Raw genomic sequence first — 17,011 nt, 5'->3', positions numbered from 1 at the left:
GTCTCGTGGTTTGAGCTTGACATTTGGATGCGCTGCAGGGGAAATTAAAGCCCCTCGAGCGTATGCAAGGGAGACGGAGACTCAATTAGTCATATAAAGAAATTAAGTGTCAACAAACAAATAATTGTAAGCATCACAATACTACACAGTACAAGCAACTCTAATACTTGTAAATGATCTCGACCTCTGACGTTTTCAGGTCTTGTCGCTCCGTTGATCGTCCCGAAGCCAACACAAACCAAAGAGTCACTGCCTCACTGGGGTGGCTCGTATCGTCTTGGGGGTCTCCACGCCAAGAGACCCCGGCTAAAAGACATCCAATGCCTTGGGGAGCAAGAAAACATAAGACTCTAGAAGAGGGTGCTAAAATAAGCTTAGTAAAGAGTCCCCTAAGCTTAGGCTACGTTACCCAAGTATTTTTGTCATCTATGATTCAGGCCTTGAGTTTTCTTTCCTTCTCTAGGCAAGATCGAGAGAAATGGCGATATCTAATTAGCTGCGGGTGAATGTGTCTGAGGAATACAATCGTCTGCCGTTTGACTTTTGAGAAAGAAAATTGCGGTGTCTAAAGGCCCGATGCTGATTCAAAGACTGTCGTGTGGCACACTCTTCTCAACTTGTGATCTCTTTCTCTTTCTGTCTCTGCTCTTTCTTTCTCTCCTCCATATTACACACGTACAATACGTTTCGTCCTGGTTGTTGATCTTGACTCTTCTTGTCCCAAAGCGAGTGGACCTGGATAGCGTATGCGCCTCCCGAAAGCAAACCGGCACCCGTTTTCCCTTTATTTTTAGTCGCCGTTCTCAACAGCGAGAAATATTATATATATTTTTGGGCTAAACCAACGGTCGATGAAAAGCTGAAGTTGAGTTGCAACTCAATTAAGCTTGTGTATAGCAGGCACAAACTCTGCTAGGTATGTACGTTACTCTTGTTACGTTACGTCAAATCCCAATTCCCAAGCACGTTCACTGTTCAACAAGAGCCTTGGAAGAAGGCGAAAAAGAACTGGATCTTTTGCTCAGGCCCATGGCAGCCCTGGAAGTTTAAGTTCATGGCCCCAGGTTCAGGCCCCGGTCAGTGGCCGTCCCAGTAAAAGCCTCCACCCCGAACTGGCCTCCAGCGGCCGCTAGTACGCTTCAGTTGGGCTCTTTGCTGTCCGTGTCGTCTGTCTCCGTCTCAGTCTCACCCCCCCGACCTTCCAAATCCAATCACTCACCCAACCCAGCCCAGCTCAGCCCAGTTCTACTTGTAGTTAGCCAACCTCATTCTCGCTCACTCGCTCTCATTCTCGTCTTTCATCTTATTCTTCGCTTCTCCTCTATTTTCACTTCTTCTCATACATCACCAGGCCAATATCGAAATATCGCTTAATCGCTCTCGACGCGTCCTTGTTAGCGAATAACCTCGTTACTCCTTAATTCTCAAACAGATCGACGGTCGGTCAACAGTTCCAAAGGTACGCACGCCGTGTCACGATACATTGCATCCAATCCGATGCAATTGCCCCTGCTCACTCGCTATTTATTATCAATCCTTCAATCCAATTATCCCTCGGCGATCCCCATACAAGTCAATTTGAGGTCCCAGTTTGGATGAAATTTGTCGCCAATATTGTCTCCCATCATTCCGATCTTATCGCGTCTAATCCATCAACGACCCCCTTGTGTTGATTGACTTGATTCGTTGCTGCACCATCTCTCTCGCTACATGCTCTCACTATCCTTGACCACTCTCTGAACACTCTCAATTCTCAATGCGAGTCTTTCCTGGTCGCTAACATGATTCTCGATCACAGACAACTCCCCGTCGTGAGCACGCTAGACTTAGCCATGTCCACGCCGGGTCAGGGCACTCAGCCCACGGGGGCGTCAGCCCCTAACCCATCCTCTGTCGACAACAACAGCAACGCCAATCCAGCTTCGTCTCCTGCTGAGAACTCATCACCAGCACAACCCGCAACTTCGAATCCAGCTTCGAACAACAGTCCTTCGGCTACCCAGCCGAGCCCATCCGCCGACGAAACACAACCGGCGACTAATGATGCGAGCCAAGCATCCGATAAAGCCAGTGCCTCTGAAACAGCTGCACCTGCGCCAACATCTGATAATGCATCGCCTTCTTCTGACGTCCCCGCGCCCTCACCGACGAGCTCTAGCAGGTCTACTCAAGCAAGACCAACCACAGAGGCGGCAGATCCATCCTCAACAGATGACAGCAATGATCGACAGAGCACTACGGAAGAAAGCGAGGCGTCTGCCACTGAAATTACTACATCCGAGGTTTTGTCGACTATTGTCACCGTAACGGGTAGCCAGGGACCTGAAACGAGCATCGTTTTGGTTACCGCGATTCGTACACAGAGAGTTACCGCTACCGAGGCCTCCGCTTCCGCCACCAGTACCGACGATGCTGATGCCGTTGGTAGTGGCAGCGGGAATGGAGGTGGTGGTCTGAGCCAGAAGAGCAAAGTTGCTATCGGCGTTGCTGTGCCAATTGCTGCGATTGCCATCCTCGCGCTCCTCGGTTTATTCTGGTGGAAGAAGCGCAAAACCCGACGACAAGCCGAAGAGGAGCGACGAAAGGAAGTTGAGGATTATGCCTACAACCCCAACGCCGACCCCACAATCCCAGCAGTTGGCATGGCAGATGGTGGCTATGAGATGAGGGAAGATGGCTCTTCCGGTTATCGTGGCTGGGGCAATACCACTCTTGGCTCAACTGGTCGCAAGGCTTCTACTACTCTGTCTGGCGGTGTCACTGGAGCCTACTCAGATATTACTTCGCCTACTCGAGGCAACATGTCAGACGGTCGCTCTGGCGAGCCTCTTATGGATGGTTCACACTCGCCAGAGGGCGAGATTCTCGGAGCAATGGGTCCTTCTGCTGCCAACAACCGAGGCGCAGATGTGCATCGTGGACCATCCAACGCTTCCTCCTCTTACAGTGCTGCTGGCCGATCCGATGCTTCGGACCCCATGGGAGTACCATATGGCGCTGGTAACGGGTATTACGACCAATACTCACAGAACCCCTATAACGACAACGGGCCACAACAGGCAGTCATTCGCGATAACCCGGCACGACGAAACACACGCATTGAGAACCCGTCTCACTATCCACAGCAGAGCGCAGGTATTTCACAAAACTTTTAAACTCTCACTTATGCGTACTATCGAAATTTTTCGGTCACCACGACTTTCCTATGTCTCTAGAAAGATACCCACGCCTTTCGATAACTCTCGCTAGGAGGTGGAATATGCACTTGAACGGCGTTCCACACTTCCAGCATCTCCTTTATTTCGTCAGCCACCCACGTTGAGTAGGTTGCAACTTAATCACTGACTTTTTCCGGATCCCCTAAGTCTCATCAGGGAATCCTTCTCCTTTTTGGCTACCACATCTTCAAAACGGAGCATTTCTGGTTCTTTTTTCTTTCTTCGTATCTCGCTTACAAGGGCACCAATGGCAGGGTGGCATCCCCTTGGAATATGTTTACATCATGAGGTGGAATCTGTACATATGAGGAACGATGGAGTTATCTTGCCCTCTGTCTGGAATGATTCAAAGGGCAATTATTATTCGCCTGGTAATATTTGGGTGCAAGAGGAAGTGTAAAAAAGTTTATGTCCAAGTTGAATAGTGGTGGGGATGTGTGTGTCGGATGAGTTGTGTGAGGGGGATTTGGTGTGGTCTTCTAGAAGTCACCGGTTGAACAATGTTGAAACGTGGATTTATAGAGGTATATAGCGAGCGAATTGATGAAATGTTACGCAACAGTACTTGTACAACCAGTTATTCACGGCGTCATGTAAGTGATGTCAGTTCCGAGCCTCAAACTGCCTGTCGTTTACATCTCCATCTTGACTTTTTGTTTAAAACCTAGTGTATAACCGTAGACCCGTACATGTTTGAGTGGGCGTCGCGGAGAAGTAACTTAGTGCTTAATTGAGGCATTCGAGAGAAAAGAAAGGCTTGTTCTAGAGATGAAAGTGAGCTTCCATGTTGCCAATGCTGGTTGACAGATACCTCAAATGAGCAGCCTCTCAGCTCTTTGTACGGGTGTTAACTTCTGTTCAGTCAACACTAATCACTCCATATGACACTCTGGATGAGGGAAACGAAAAGACAGGCAAAACAATTCTGTGATTTTATGATCTGATGATAGTCTCTGAAACCAAGATTTGCAGCAGCGTACAGCGGTACAATCTCTGGCTGCGTGAATGTTCCCTGGTACACCAATGTCCTTCGAAACCAACGGACAAACAAACGCCTAAAGATAGAAACCTTCGAAGCAACAATATCGCAATAACAAAAATGCACATAACCACTGCTATAACTCCAAGCCTTCCAAACTCCAGGCTTAAGGCAAGTAAATTAGGGAGAACGAAATGCCTCTACTCCACGGGAAAAGGCTTTTGCAAAATGTGAGACCAAGCACTTGCCTGTCTTCGAAGTAATCAGTGTCCCTTTAGGGACTCCAGTATGGCCAACTCCTTACGTCGTTTCTTCTCTGCCCATTCCCGGCTCGCAATTCTAGAGCGCTCCGCAGCCTGCTCGCGAGCAAGGCGTGTTGCTTCTTCACGTTCGCGTTTCTCACGCTCCCTGTCTCGTGTGAAGCTTGTGTTATCTCGCTGAAAAATCTCCTTCCCACGAAGTCTCAGTTGGTAAGCCTCTTCTGCAGTGAGTGTAGTTCGCTTTCCACCGCCGCTTCCTGTAGAAGTTGAGGTAGCCCTGCTAAGATCTTCTCGTGATGTAGCAGTGGAAAGGCGACCTCGACTCTGGGTGATCGGAGCCTCTGACAGGGCGGGTGGTCTTGGGCCCTGCATTGACATCCGCTTTGCTTTTGTTGAGGCTGATGTCTTAGTTACATCGTCTTGCGGGAGCTTCCCTTGTCGAGCGAGACTGGTAATCGTTTCTCGCGGAATGCTACCCGGCATTAAACTATGACGCACAGGCCTCGCCTTAAACTCCCGCTTCTTTTGTTCCTCTTCTTCTTGTGCCTTGAGCCTGGCTTCACGCTCTTCACGCTTACGGCGAGAGATCGCCTCCCCTGGAAGCTCAAAGTTCGGCTTGGTAAGTAGTTTACTAGACTTTGGTCTCGGAGGAGGCGCATAAGCTTTCTGAGCCTCAGCCTGTTGGGCTCGACGAGCCTCGCGCTGTTCCTTCAGGCGACGAGAGACAGCCTCACCAGGGAGCTCAAATTTGGGGACAGTAGGGGGCTTCGTAGACTTCACAGGCGCCTTCAATGGTGCAGAGTGAGAGTTGGTCAGCTTTCCGCGAGCAGTCTGTGGTTTCAAATCTGGGGTGTTGTCGGCATCGTCCTGCTTCTTGTCTCTAAATACCAGAGAGGTCGATCGTCGAAGAGGAAGCTGTGGTCGCTCAGTCTGTTTGATGCGGACTGTGGAGGACATGCCGATAACTGATGCCCTCTTTGAAACGGTCGGCTTCTTACTCGTGGAGGGTGGTTCGAGATGTTTATTGCTGGGCGCAGCATTCTCAGGCACAGGAATGCGTTGTGGCTGGGTGAAAGCTTTGATAGCCTCGAGCTCATCCTCGAGTTTATCAAGTTCCTCGAAAGAGTCCTCGATTCGGGGCACCGAGAAGGATCCGGTCCTAGAGGAACCTGCGTAACTACTGCCTCTCTCACTAATCAAAGTAAGAGAAGGCGAAACAGGCTCTACAGTCTCGATGACCTCGGGAACCTTAAGTGGGACATTCTGGTGAAGCTCATATGCTGGAGGGGGAGGAAGTGCCATCTTGGCTTGAGAAGGATCAAATCCCAAAGCCATATACTCTTCAGCAATCAATGGTGTGGCTAGGAGGTTGAAGACGTCAGCTTTAGAATTGCCGGCGGGGCCCGGACGTCGTGACAGCAAAGTGCAGCCATGAACCGCGATCTCGACGTCGTGGTGATCGTTCTCACTGTCGTCGGAAGAGCCGTGGTCCTTGGTGGTACTCGCTGGCACTGGAAACGCCACGAGCCATTCAAACTGACCTGCTAGATGAGTCTCTAAGTTGTGTCCAATTTGAGGCTCTGCATCCAACAACGGGTGTGAATTGACAGTTGTTCCTTTGTTGGCTAGGTTAGCAGATTGTATAAATAGCGAAGGGAATTTGCAAGCTGTGAATCAGAGTCATGATGGAAGACGGAAGAAACGAACCTTGAGAGGGTAGCTCGTGTGAAGTCAAAGCTGAAGGCCCACTGGGCGCAGTATCAGAGTCGTTGGATTCAATTGATTCTTCGGGAACCGCATCGAGGAGTTCGAAGCTGTCAGAATCAATGAGTGAGCGCCGTGGCCCTCGAGATGGGATAGTCTTTGCGGGCAGCTTGATAGGACCGGTCTTCAAGTACAATTGCTGGCTTTGGTTGTTCTCCTTTCGAGACGAGTTCCAAGCAAGACTCTTATTATGAACTTGATCGGCTGAAAGCTCTTGAAGAATCCCTCGAGACGACGGAGAGGGAGAGGGGATCGAAGAGGGACGTGTATCAGAATTGGGCTTGATGAAATTAACATCCTGGTTGGCCTCGGGCCTTGGAGAAGCCAGGGTCTCGTTAGTGGCACGGTGGACTTGGGGTTGATGACCCATGATGGTAGCCATGGATGCGGATATGGATATGGAAGGCCTCTGAACAATGAGCCTCTTGGGACGGAGTTCTCGATGGAGCCGAGGGAGGCCCCTAGGCTAACAGCGAGGCTAGAAAGCCAGAGCCAGGCTGTGAGAGGCTCTCGAGAGACAATGGTTAGAGATTGGAGCGCCACCAGACGAGTCGTAGTTCAAATTCCAGGGAATATTAGCCAGGGACCTGAGCGCAATTTCACGAGGAGCAGGGATAATAGTATCAAAGCGACGGCCAACAGCGGGGCCTTGTCTGAGTGTGATAAACTGCAGAGGCCAATGTGATGTGATGGATGGATGTGATCAAAAATTGATGAAACCGAAAACGACCAAAATGTCTAGCAATGGTGAATGGGGAGAGATGATGAGATGATGCTGCTGCTGATGTTGCTGATGGGGAGGGGAGGGGAAGAAAGCTTGTACGTTAGGCAGCGTCAATAAAAACAAACAACAATAAGAGCCACGGCAACCGCGAACCTGCATACAGCAGTCTTGTGCAGTTACAGGCTGTGCCTTCTATTTGTTACCTACCTACGGATGGCTTCATTAATATCTCAAATACCTTGAATTTCTTGACTCTTAAGAATCCAACAGCCAAACGCCATCTAACTCTATCCATAACCTTCATAAATCAATTGTCGAGTCATGTCCACCATTTCACAATCTGAACGGCTTTTGTCTCCACGAACTCAAAATCGCTCTCATTGGTCGACTTATAAGATGGCTGCCCCAGAGCGGGAGCCCCACTGTGCAGCTCATATGTACATAAGTTCCAGGTGGGTTATATAATAATAATCACTTCAGCTCCAGATGTGTCTAAATAGAATCGTCATCTCGGTACTGCGTCTAGCCTATTAGACAGTTAAATATAGGCAAATCCGCTGATTAGGAGAGTCAACATCTAAACTTTATCAAGTCTTTGGAATCTTGGGGTTTATACCAAGCCTCCCGCGTTCTGGACCGTTATTCTCTGGATTCTTGGGCTGTTTATTTTGTTGCCTGGGATCGAGTTAATGAGATCCACTTCTGCTGCATATGCAGTTCCAAATCATAATCACAAGAAATATCCACAGTTATACTATCATGGAAATGATGATTGTTGTTGTGAAAGTTTTACTTGAGGGCTCAAATTAAGCCAGTAAACTCGCAACGGATACGTAATTGTTCCTTTGTTTCGGCTAGACAGTCTAGAGGAAGTTTGAGGAATTAGCCATGGAAGACGACATAAAGCATATAGCCACATATATCGTCGCTCCATACCAACATGAACTCTATCGACTAATTACTAAGCCTCTAAGAGCTGGTGGAGGATTCATAACGAAACACACTCCAATTCCTCGTTCAACCTGTGATAACTCCACCAGATCTTCCTCGGGTCGAAACAACTTCTGTTGCTTCTTTTCGGCTGACATGCGACCTGTGAACCAACGTTGACAGGCGAATGCTTGTCCCCTCTTCATGGACTACCCCAGGTTCCCCCAGCGTCCTGGTGCCTTTGGCATGGAAACTTATCCCCAAAGATGGAAGAGCTAGATGTAGTCTGAAAACAAGCCTGATTTCTGGGGTGCCAATCTTCGTGCTGAACACTCATTCACCCGAGAGCCCTCTCCCAGGCATGAGTTCAGCTGTTTCGTAGGCACTGGGAGGCAGTCGAGGCTTCGTCATATCATCGCATTGTGATCGCAGTATACTGTGCTGAAATAGTCGAGAACTGCAAGTGATTGCTGCTGCCTGGCTCAAGGATGCCAGTATCCAGAATCAACCTCGTGGAGATGGCAAGGAATATGCGGTGTGTGTCAAATAGATGTTGCCTGTGGTATTTCCCAAGGGAGGCGCCCATGAAGCGCAAGGCACTCTACAAACTGCCGGGAAACATGTCGGCTTTCGTAATTTTGGACCATGATCGAGACTGTTCATGACTCTTCTTCCTCGGCTGCGGCTTCTGCAGCTTCTGCCTGGGCTTGCAGAGCTGGTGCATGTTCTGTTGGAATTCGTACTAGAGTTTGAGGCAAAGGTCCTGTTGAATCTTCCGATGCGTTTGTCGGGTCGGCTGCCGTCTTGGCCAGTTTAGCTAATGGAAAAAAGTCAGACAAAACCAACACCCATAAACTTTTGAGATCCTACAAGAAGCCATGTTGATGGCACGTAGCACATTATGCCAGTTTCCGACAACGGCTGCAATTGCTACTGAGAGTCAGTCTAAGCACTGAACAACATCACATAGGACCTTTACCCTCTGTTCCATCGGACAGAGTCGAGAGTTTCTGTTCCAAAGCTTCCATTTGTGTTGCGACCGCTGCGCTGAGCTCTCGAAGCTCTTTGAGGTTTTCGAGCTCGGCCTTTTTCTCCTCGATTCGCGCTAACAATGCTGGTGACTGTCCACTTGAGGATGCAGACGTGCTCGGGGCGCGCATATGCGAGGAAATCGGTCGCGTTGGATATGACATGGTCGTATTTATGGCGTGTCACCAAACTTGGAATAATTCGCGACGTCTTTGGCAGTAAAGTCCAACACTGCGTTTCCGTCCAACGATGGTGGGGTTCAACGTGGGGAGTTCCGTCGCTGGGGCAACCAGTAACCAAGCGCTATGACAAAAACAGTTACGACAGTAAATAGATACAACCAAAAATTCCCTTTTTCAGACCGACACCCAACAACACTCTGTGACTTGTGCGAGGGCATATCAGCAACGTCTCCTACTAACTCGACAGGAAGCCTCTGCTCACAGTGCCACGATCCGTCGCATTATGAGCTATGGCTAGACTAAACGAACCCCCCGTGTCTACGGACAGTCTCGAAACGCGTATGTTCCAACATCTAGAACTCCTACGACTAACATGACGCGAGCTGACCATGTCTTGTGATGTAGTTCGAAAGAAACTCCTACGCCAGAACCGCGATCTTGCAAAATCAAACAACATACGTGCCCTCCGCATCCGAGAACTCGAGAATGACTGCGCCTGTATGCTATCAGAGAACCTGGAGCTCAGAGGTCGTATCATAGAGCTAGAGAAAGAGCTCGAAGATAACGGCACTCGACGGATTGCTGATCACGCACTTGCTATCAAGGCAAAGCTTGAATCCCAACTCACAGAATGGGGTACCCTTCTTGCTGGTCTTGGTCTTGAGCCGCCTATGAAGCGACACTCTCCACGACCGAGAAAGTCAACAAAGCCTAGGATGAGCTTCAACTCAGCTCGACCCAGTCCTTCACAGCGACGCCTTAGAGATATGGCCCGTGAAATTGAGGAACTGGGACATATTTCAGAAATCAAGTCCTACCCGAGACAGTCCATGAAGTGAGTCATTCGATTAACATAAACAGAAGTTCTCTAACAAGATGCAGCCAAGAACAAATCCTAGCACTTCGGTCAGAAGCCGACAACGATAAGATGGCCGACACATCTCAGTCACCCGAAATTGGACCTCCTCCTGTCTCCCATTTCATCGAGGAGGAAGAGGAGCCTGTCAAGGTTGACTCACCCACACGCTCACGCCCTTCACCGACAGCTACACCTAAACAAGCGCCCGTACAAGAAAGTCCCACAAGGAAACTCGCACCACCCGAAAAGCTCACATCACCTCAGACCACCAAGACCTTGCCGAGATCACCTTCACCCGAAAAGAAGCAACAAGCGAATGCCACTAAACCGAAGGAAACGGAGCCAGTCAAGGCAAAGCCCTTAGCAACCAGATCAATCGAGAACAATGTACGAGAAATTGTTGACGAAACCCCAGTACCTCTTCCCCAGCCAGTCAAGATTGGATCAAAGCGAAAGCTCGCCGCTCGAGATGATATGGTTACGAGCAGATCTCAGAGGGTGAACAACGAAAACGAGCTCCCACGAAACATTATCGACAAGCCCTCAATCCGTGAGAAGGCTGGAGGCCGAACATTGAAAGAACTTAGCAACATGCGAAGGGACGCTCGTGAAAAGGCGAGTGCGACAGGCACGAGGAAGCCCCTTGCAGCCAAGAGCACCAACGACGACTTGACCTCGCCCAAGAAGATTTCCAAACCAGTTGTGACTGATGAAGTCGCTGCAGCTAAAGCGGATCTCATAAGATCAAAGGCTTCTCAAGAGCGGCCTAAGTCCAGATCCAAGACCTTGGCTCCCATCACCATCGAAACTGTACTCGAGCCTCCTGCAGCCCCTGAAGTTGTGGAGGTCACATGCGGACTCACAACACCTTTCACAGACCCAGCACTTCTGTCCCCCAACTCACCAGATACTGCCGCATCCCAGGAACCCGGACGAGGAGGAACACCTCCACCTGGCGACGTAAATGCGAGCAGAGAACCAGCAAGGCCCAGCCGACGAAATAGGACTGCAGTCAGCTATGCAGAGCCTAACCTCAGAGACAAGATGCGGCGACCTACCAAGGAGATGCTCGACGCTGTCGCCGGTGAAGGCAAATATGCTCGGCGGTCTAGTGTAGCTGAGCAAGCCCCAGACACAACCCGGACGAAGCGTGAGAGCAGTGCTGAAGATTCATGGAAGAATCTGCCCAATGCCAACGCCACCAACACAGAGAACGAGCCTGGTAGCATTCCCGCTAGCCCTCTGGCTGGCAAAGGATCATCTCCAGAGGTCCCTAAACCTATAACTATGCGTGGCGGAAGACGCACCTCTATGATGATTCAGGACATTGTTGCCGGCAGCGAAACCTCACACGAAGATGGAGAAGTCAAGGAGGAGACGGCTTCTGACACTACTGGTGTCAGTGACGTTGATGTTTATGAATTCACACCCTCATCACCACAAAATGACGAAGAAGCTTCTGCTGGTATCAAGAAGAAGGTCACTACCCGTCGACCATCGCGGCGAGTCTCCTCAGCAGTTCACACCGAGGATGGCGCTGGAGCCAGGGAGCGAGCCTCATCAAGGCGAAGGAGTATGATGCTGTAATGATGCATATTGCAATAGCGGGAGTTCGGTAGAGCATTTGGGCGTTCTTGTCATTTGTTGTTCTTGTTTATTCAAAAGGAGTATGTTGCTTGTCGGCGCTGATACTGCTTCGCTGGATCATACAGACTGGTCACATGCCCAAGATACCTCTACAAAGCGATGGAATGGATAATGGTGTTTATTTTTGTCAATATTTGTATTTACAGTTTTAATGTCTTTATTGGACACACACAAGATCCAATTGGTTAACATTCGGCAGTTCGTCTTGCCAATTGATGCTTTGTTGGATATGAAAGTCCCATCTCGTGGTCTTCCAGAGTGTGACTGGGTATAAATTCTGCTGCTGATCTTGAATAAGTCGCTAAATGTAAACCCCCCCTATCTATATGAATTTCATGATGACCCTCCCGCTGAAGGTTCAACTGGTTTTGTGTATGTAACCTTCTCAACCGCCACGTTCTCATTGCCCTTGTCGTCCTTTCGTAATTGGTAGACGTATAGGGTCAGCGAAATGCCTTGGACCTAGGGTAGTCAGTAAACAAACTCATACACTGACAGACTGTTCGTGAAGCACATACATCCATCAAACAGAAGCTTGGTGTTGGTTCTTCGCTTTCCAGTCCCGATCCCTCTATAAATGCGCCAGTCGCACTTCCGGGATTTACAAAGAACTTGTCCATATACTCGAAGGCATCAAAGCGGTGAGTGCCACCCCAGCACAGAACATCCACATCCAATTTGTTCGCCTCAGCCAGAAGAAGGTCGGGCTCATTAGAGACAAGTGTGAAGCCCTCTAGAAATCCAATTCGAAGGCTTCCGTGGGTGACAACCTGCGTCAATGGCAGGGAAGTGGCCTCGACGTCATAGCGGCCTTTCACGATCTTCAGATCGGGGGAGACGGATCGCAAGTACTCATACGTGTGCTTGTCGGTCAAGTTTCCGAGGCAAAGCGTCTGGCTGATCTTTCCGGGAGAGAGGAGCTTCTTGAACTACAGATGCAGAGACGCTGTTAGCGATGCGCGCGACCTTGGAAGCACCGCGCGTACCTTGGCGGGAATGTCGAGCGCCCGATCCGGGATATGGAGGTCTCCTATGACGAGAATGAGGAAAGCCATAATGTTTCTCTAAAGACGAGAGAGAAATCGAGGCTACGGACGTGTTTGCGATTGAGTAACGAGAGGCGCGAGCTGCTAACACCTTACCCAAGGTCAGCTCCGAGGGGCACAGCTACCGCGCAGTACGTAGGCGCTCGGATACAGCGGTAAGCTGACGCCACATCCTCATAACGGGGAGCATGACAGATGTGGCTTAGCTTCCTTCCGCCGAGAAAGTTCACATCAAATCCTTATCGGTTCAGCGGGGTGCGATAAGCAAGTAAAAATTTGGGAATTTTTGGCTGGGGTCTCTTTTCACCGAACGATTAATCCAGTTGGTGGTTGCGCATTCAATTGCTCAGAATCAAGATGGCGACCCCTTCTCTGGCTGAAAAGCTGGACAAGATCAAGTCCCCTGGACTTCAGAGTCAGAAAAGGGTATGTTTTACTTTACTTTGTCATCTCCAGCGTCTTCAATCTTGAGTCGCACACTAACAACTTTTGCTTGTAGACTGTCGTTGTACTTCAGGCCGTCGAGTCGACTCTCAAGGAACAGAACACGGCCCCTACGCCAACAGGATACTTTGCCGCTCTTCTCGCCCTTCTTCAGCAGGCGAACAGCAATGACACCGTGAATCCAGAATTGGCGACTCCCGTTGTCTACCTTCTCGACGTCGTTACACCTTATGCCCCACAACCTCTCCTCCGATCCAAGTTTACACAGATTCTTACTCTTCTCGCCCCCGTACTTTTGTTGCAGGATGCCGAAGCCCCGTTGTTGCGATCGTCCATTGGATGTCTCGAATCTCTTCTTCTGGCCCAGGATGCTGCTTCTTGGGAGCTTTCTGTCTCCCAAATTGGTCCTCGACGAGCTGTTGCTGGACTCTTGAACATGTCTGTTGACCACCGACCAAAGGTGCGAAAGAGGTCGCAAGATGCTCTGAAGACGGTTCTTCGAAACCCGCCCCCGAGCCCCTCCTTGGACCACCCTGCTGCCGACATGTGCGCCCAGACTGCTACCAAGAACCTCGAGGATCTCGCCGGCAAGATTGCGCAGGCGCGCAAGGGAAAGAAGGCCGATGTTAGCCATGACCCTGCTATGATCCACGCTCTTCAACTGGTCAAGACTGTTGCGGCTGCTAGTGGAGGCTGGCCTAGCAAGAAGATCGAGTCTCTGTGCGAGCTCCTATTGGGTATTGCAAAGAGCGGAAACGAGTACATGACCATGGCGTCTTTCGAAATTTTTGAGATGATCTTCGAGGGCATGACAGATGAGGTCTCATCAGCCAAGCTCCCACGACTTATGGAAATCATCTCCGAATTGCGACCAGCTGCCAACGACACCCAGCTTGTTCCCCCGTGGCTCGCCATTCTATCCCGAGGATACGATGTTTCCGCCCAGGTCGAGCCTGAGGAGACTTTCCAGAACCTCCCCCAGCTGTTCGATATGGTCGCCCAGTTCCTCGAGGCTCCCTCCGAGAATATTCGAATTTCCGCCTCAGAATGTTTAGTGTCTTTCATGGCCAACTGTATCCCTCAAAATGTTATTCTTGAGCCTTCAATCTTCGACGAGAAGGTTCTCGAGAAGCTCGCCAAGTCAGCAGAGTCTCTTTTGACTGTCCAGTTCCAGGCTGCTTGGCTCCAGACTTTCAACGTTCTGGGAGCCATGTTCGATACTTTGAGATGGAGGTCTTATCCTATCATGATGAACGTCACGAAGACTATTGGCGAAATCCGAGAGAATGGCTCTTTCCGCAACAAGAAGGAGGCCGACGAGGTTATTGGAAAGGCTATCCGAGCCATGGGCCCTGAAGCTGTTCTTTCAATTCACCCTCTCAACCTCGCAAAGCCAGCAAAGGGCCAGCCAGGCCGTGCTTGGATGTTCCCTATTCTACGAGATTACACTAGCAACACAAACCTAGCTCACTTCAAGAGTGAGATGGTTCCTCTCAGTGAGATCATGTTTCAAAGGGTTCTGGATCATGGCCAGGCTGAGAAGACAATGGAGATCAAGATTTACGAAACAGTTGTCCAGCAGATCTGGTCTACTCTTCCCGGCTACTGCGATCTTCCTCTGGATCTTACCGAGGCTTTCGACCAGGGCTTCGCCGAGATCTTGGCTAACCTCCTGTACAAACAAGTTGAGCTGCGACTGGATGTTTGCAGGGCGCTGAAGACTCTGATCGAGTCCAACCAAGCTATTGCCAATATTGAAGACCAGGAGGAGGATCTCGTTCTTCAGAGCCGAGTCAGCCGTGCTGATGCTAAGAAGAACCTCGAATACCTCTCCAACTTTGCAGGCAATATGCTCGCAGTCCTCTTCAACGTTTACACGCAAACTCTTCCTCAAAGCCGAGGTCCTATTCTTCAGACCATCAACACCTTCCTTAGCATCACACCCAACGCTGAGTTGATGGAGACCTTTGACCGAGTCAGCACTATGCTCGCCACTGAGTTGGAGAAGGAGAAGCCAGCAGACAAGAAGAAAGAGAACCAGAAGTCCAAGGATCACATGCCTTCAACAGCCCAGACATTGATGGATCTCGTCATCACAATGTCCGTTTATCTTCCCAGGGAAAGCTTTGCCGCTCTTTTCAAGATTGCCGAAGTCATCATCAACAAGGAGGAGGAGCCTCAACTTCAGAAGAAGGCATACAAGCTCATCCCTCGTCTAGCGGACTCTGAGATCGGAAAGGCCGCTCTTCAGGAGAGAAGTGCTGAGCTCCAGCAACTTATCTTCTCTAGTACCGAGAAGGTCTCAGCTCCTGCTCGACGAGAGCGCCTTGCTGCCATTATTGCCCTCCTACCTTTCATTCCCGACACCTCCCTTCACTTCATTCCTGCTGTGCTCAGCGAAGTTGTCATCTCCTGCAAGGAGAACAATGAGCGTGCCCGTGAGACAGCATACGAGCTGCTGGTTCGCATGGGACACCGCATGGTTCAGGCTAATGGAACACCTATCGACAACAGCAAGGTTCCTCATATGCCCGACGATGCCCCTGCTGGAACCGCCAATATCGAGGAGTTCTTCACTATGGTCAGCGCTGGTTTGGCTGGCAGCACACCTCACATGATTTCAGCTTCTATCACGGCCATCAGCCGACTTCTATATGAGTTCCGAAGCGAACTGAGTGACGCTACTCTATCTGACTTGGTCCAGACCATGGATCTCTTCCTCACTTCCAACAACCGAGAGATTGTCAAGAGCTGCTTAGGTTTCGTCAAGGTCTGCGTTATTGGCCTCCCTGTCGAGCTCATGCTTCCTCGTCTGTCAACTCTGGTGCCCAACCTCATTGTCTGGAGTCATGAACACAAGGGTCACTTCAAGGCTAAGGTCAAGCATATTCTGGAGCGCATGGTCCGGCGCTTTGGTTATGACAATATTCACAAGAACACACCTGATGATGACAAGAAACTGATCGTCAACATCCGCAAGACCAAGGAGCGTTCCAAGAAGAAGAAGGATGCTGCCAAGGGTGAGAATGACGGCGACGATAGTGACGACGACGAGGCTCAGCCTAAGCGCCAGTTCGAGAATGAATACGACCAGGCCCTTTATAGCAGTGACTCTGATGACGATGAGGGTGAATCCGATGATGAGGCTCCTAGGCAAAGGAAGAAGGCCCAGAAGGGTGGCAAGACATATATTGTTGAAGACGACGACGAACCTCTCGATCTGCTCGACAAGAAGGCCTTGGCCAACATCTCTTCCACTAAGCCTGTTAAGATGCGTAAGCCCACACGCACCAAGGCCAAGGTCGACCTCGATGGCAAGCTCATCCTCGGCAAGGACAGCGACGACGAGGGTGCCATGGACGTCGACGAGCCCAACCCTGAGGCTTCAGGTGTCGGTGCCTATGTCGCTGCTCTCAAGGGTAAGGATGTCGCCAAGCGCGGTCGTGGAGGCAAGCTCAAGTTTTCCAACCGTCGCTCCAAGGAAGACGATGACGAGGACTTCGAGATGGATGACAACGATGTTGCCGCAGTCAAGAGCAGGATCAGCCCTGGACGGGATAGGGGTAGCCGTGGAAGCTTCCGCGGTAGAGGAGCCGGTCGTGGCGGAAAGAGTGGAAGAGGAGGCATTGCTGCAGGACGAAAGGGACTTGGTGTTGAGAAGAGACACGGAGTGTCTGGCGTGGGAAAGCCTAGGAGAGGACGCAACTAGATGCCATAGTTATACCCATTCGATGCGTCATGAGGTTTCGGCATTCGTTTTATTTTTCAAGTTCGAATTTAGATCACGGGTTGTTTTAGAGTAAATAAAAGTCAAGCAATCATGAAGTCCATTCGTACACGGTCCATCCGATATCGCACTATATAAAATAAAAGGCCTGCCTCGTCCAAACGTCTAACACTTCAAAGACTAGTTCTTGTAGTAGTCAAGT

The 17,011-nt window shown here is 50.1% G+C and overlaps 6 protein-coding genes across 6 annotated transcripts; 3 read left to right on the top strand and 3 right to left on the bottom strand.

The window, feature by feature from the left end:
* Window positions 1-1,203: 1,203 nt before the first annotated feature.
* On the top strand, window positions 1,204-3,807 carry FVEG_09628 (hypothetical protein). Its single transcript, XM_018898667.1, has 2 exons — window positions 1,204-1,459; window positions 1,799-3,807. The coding sequence occupies exon 2, from the start codon at window positions 1,833-1,835 to the stop codon at window positions 3,153-3,155; it is 1,323 nt and encodes a 440-aa protein (XP_018756585.1). The 5' UTR covers window positions 1,204-1,459; window positions 1,799-1,832; the 3' UTR covers window positions 3,156-3,807.
* A 653-nt stretch (window positions 3,808-4,460) lies between these two features.
* Window positions 4,461-6,997, bottom strand: FVEG_09629 (hypothetical protein; the record flags this gene model as incomplete). The annotated part of the gene is made up of 3 exons (XM_018898668.1): window positions 6,165-6,997; window positions 5,999-6,073; window positions 4,461-5,818 (listed from the first exon to the last, which is right to left on the bottom strand). Exons 1-3 carry the CDS (start codon window positions 6,601-6,603, stop codon window positions 4,461-4,463), a joined length of 1,872 nt encoding a protein of 623 aa, XP_018756586.1. The 5' UTR covers window positions 6,604-6,997.
* A 690-nt stretch (window positions 6,998-7,687) lies between these two features.
* FVEG_09630 (hypothetical protein) lies at window positions 7,688-9,113 on the bottom strand. The gene is made up of 3 exons (XM_018898669.1): window positions 8,855-9,113; window positions 8,746-8,805; window positions 7,688-8,692 (listed from the first exon to the last, which is right to left on the bottom strand). The coding sequence occupies exons 1-3, from the start codon at window positions 9,066-9,068 to the stop codon at window positions 8,535-8,537; spliced, it is 432 nt and encodes a 143-aa protein (XP_018756587.1). The 5' UTR covers window positions 9,069-9,113; the 3' UTR covers window positions 7,688-8,534.
* A 156-nt stretch (window positions 9,114-9,269) lies between these two features.
* FVEG_09631 (hypothetical protein) lies at window positions 9,270-11,905 on the top strand. The gene is made up of 3 exons (XM_018898670.1): window positions 9,270-9,425; window positions 9,492-9,921; window positions 9,969-11,905. The coding sequence occupies exons 1-3, from the start codon at window positions 9,377-9,379 to the stop codon at window positions 11,530-11,532; spliced, it is 2,043 nt and encodes a 680-aa protein (XP_018756588.1). The 5' UTR covers window positions 9,270-9,376; the 3' UTR covers window positions 11,533-11,905.
* On the bottom strand, window positions 11,690-12,815 carry FVEG_09632 (hypothetical protein). Its single transcript, XM_018898671.1, has 3 exons — window positions 12,579-12,815; window positions 12,111-12,521; window positions 11,690-12,054 (listed from the first exon to the last, which is right to left on the bottom strand). Exons 1-3 carry the CDS (start codon window positions 12,645-12,647, stop codon window positions 11,926-11,928), a joined length of 609 nt encoding a protein of 202 aa, XP_018756589.1. The 5' UTR covers window positions 12,648-12,815; the 3' UTR covers window positions 11,690-11,925.
* An 84-nt stretch (window positions 12,816-12,899) lies between these two features.
* On the top strand, window positions 12,900-16,929 carry FVEG_09633 (hypothetical protein). The gene is made up of 2 exons (XM_018898672.1): window positions 12,900-13,064; window positions 13,138-16,929. The coding sequence occupies exons 1-2, from the start codon at window positions 12,996-12,998 to the stop codon at window positions 16,789-16,791; spliced, it is 3,723 nt and encodes a 1,240-aa protein (XP_018756590.1). The 5' UTR covers window positions 12,900-12,995; the 3' UTR covers window positions 16,792-16,929.
* Window positions 16,930-17,011: the final 82 nt, after the last annotated feature.

The sequence above is a fragment of the Fusarium verticillioides genome, chromosome 1 (assembly GCF_000149555.1).
Source record: "Fusarium verticillioides 7600 chromosome 1, whole genome shotgun sequence".
Taxonomy (NCBI): Eukaryota; Fungi; Ascomycota; class Sordariomycetes; order Hypocreales; family Nectriaceae; genus Fusarium; species Fusarium verticillioides.
Note: the sequence above shows the minus strand (reverse complement) of the source record. Positions and strands in the feature narration are given on the sequence as shown.

What these genes read in the sequence shown, in the direction of transcription:
- FVEG_09630 (XM_018898669.1), bottom strand. Translation starts at nt 9,068, where the DNA reads ATGTCATATCCAACGCGACCGATTTCCTCGCATATGCGCGCCCCGAGC. An exon ending in TCTGTCCGATGGAACAGAGG is followed by an intron (nt 8,806 to 8,854) that starts GTAAAGGTCCTA and finishes GACTCTCAGTAG; the next exon opens with CAATTGCAGCCGTTGTCGGA. An exon ending in TGCCATCAACATGGCTTCTT is followed by an intron (nt 8,693 to 8,745) that starts GTAGGATCTCAA and finishes TTTTTCCATTAG; the next exon opens with CTAAACTGGCCAAGACGGCA.
- FVEG_09628 (XM_018898667.1), top strand. Translation starts at nt 1,833, where the DNA reads ATGTCCACGCCGGGTCAGGGCACTCAGCCCACGGGGGCGTCAGCCCCT.
- FVEG_09633 (XM_018898672.1), top strand. Translation starts at nt 12,996, where the DNA reads ATGGCGACCCCTTCTCTGGCTGAAAAGCTGGACAAGATCAAGTCCCCT. An exon ending in GACTTCAGAGTCAGAAAAGG is followed by an intron (nt 13,065 to 13,137) that starts GTATGTTTTACT and finishes TTTTGCTTGTAG; the next exon opens with ACTGTCGTTGTACTTCAGGC.
- FVEG_09632 (XM_018898671.1), bottom strand. Translation starts at nt 12,647, where the DNA reads ATGGCTTTCCTCATTCTCGTCATAGGAGACCTCCATATCCCGGATCGG. An exon ending in CGCTCGACATTCCCGCCAAG is followed by an intron (nt 12,522 to 12,578) that starts GTACGCGCGGTG and finishes CTGCATCTGTAG; the next exon opens with TTCAAGAAGCTCCTCTCTCC. An exon ending in CAAGCTTCTGTTTGATGGAT is followed by an intron (nt 12,055 to 12,110) that starts GTATGTGCTTCA and finishes TGACTACCCTAG; the next exon opens with GTCCAAGGCATTTCGCTGAC.
- FVEG_09631 (XM_018898670.1), top strand. Translation starts at nt 9,377, where the DNA reads ATGGCTAGACTAAACGAACCCCCCGTGTCTACGGACAGTCTCGAAACG. An exon ending in TACGGACAGTCTCGAAACGC is followed by an intron (nt 9,426 to 9,491) that starts GTATGTTCCAAC and finishes CTTGTGATGTAG; the next exon opens with TTCGAAAGAAACTCCTACGC. An exon ending in TACCCGAGACAGTCCATGAA is followed by an intron (nt 9,922 to 9,968) that starts GTGAGTCATTCG and finishes AACAAGATGCAG; the next exon opens with CCAAGAACAAATCCTAGCAC.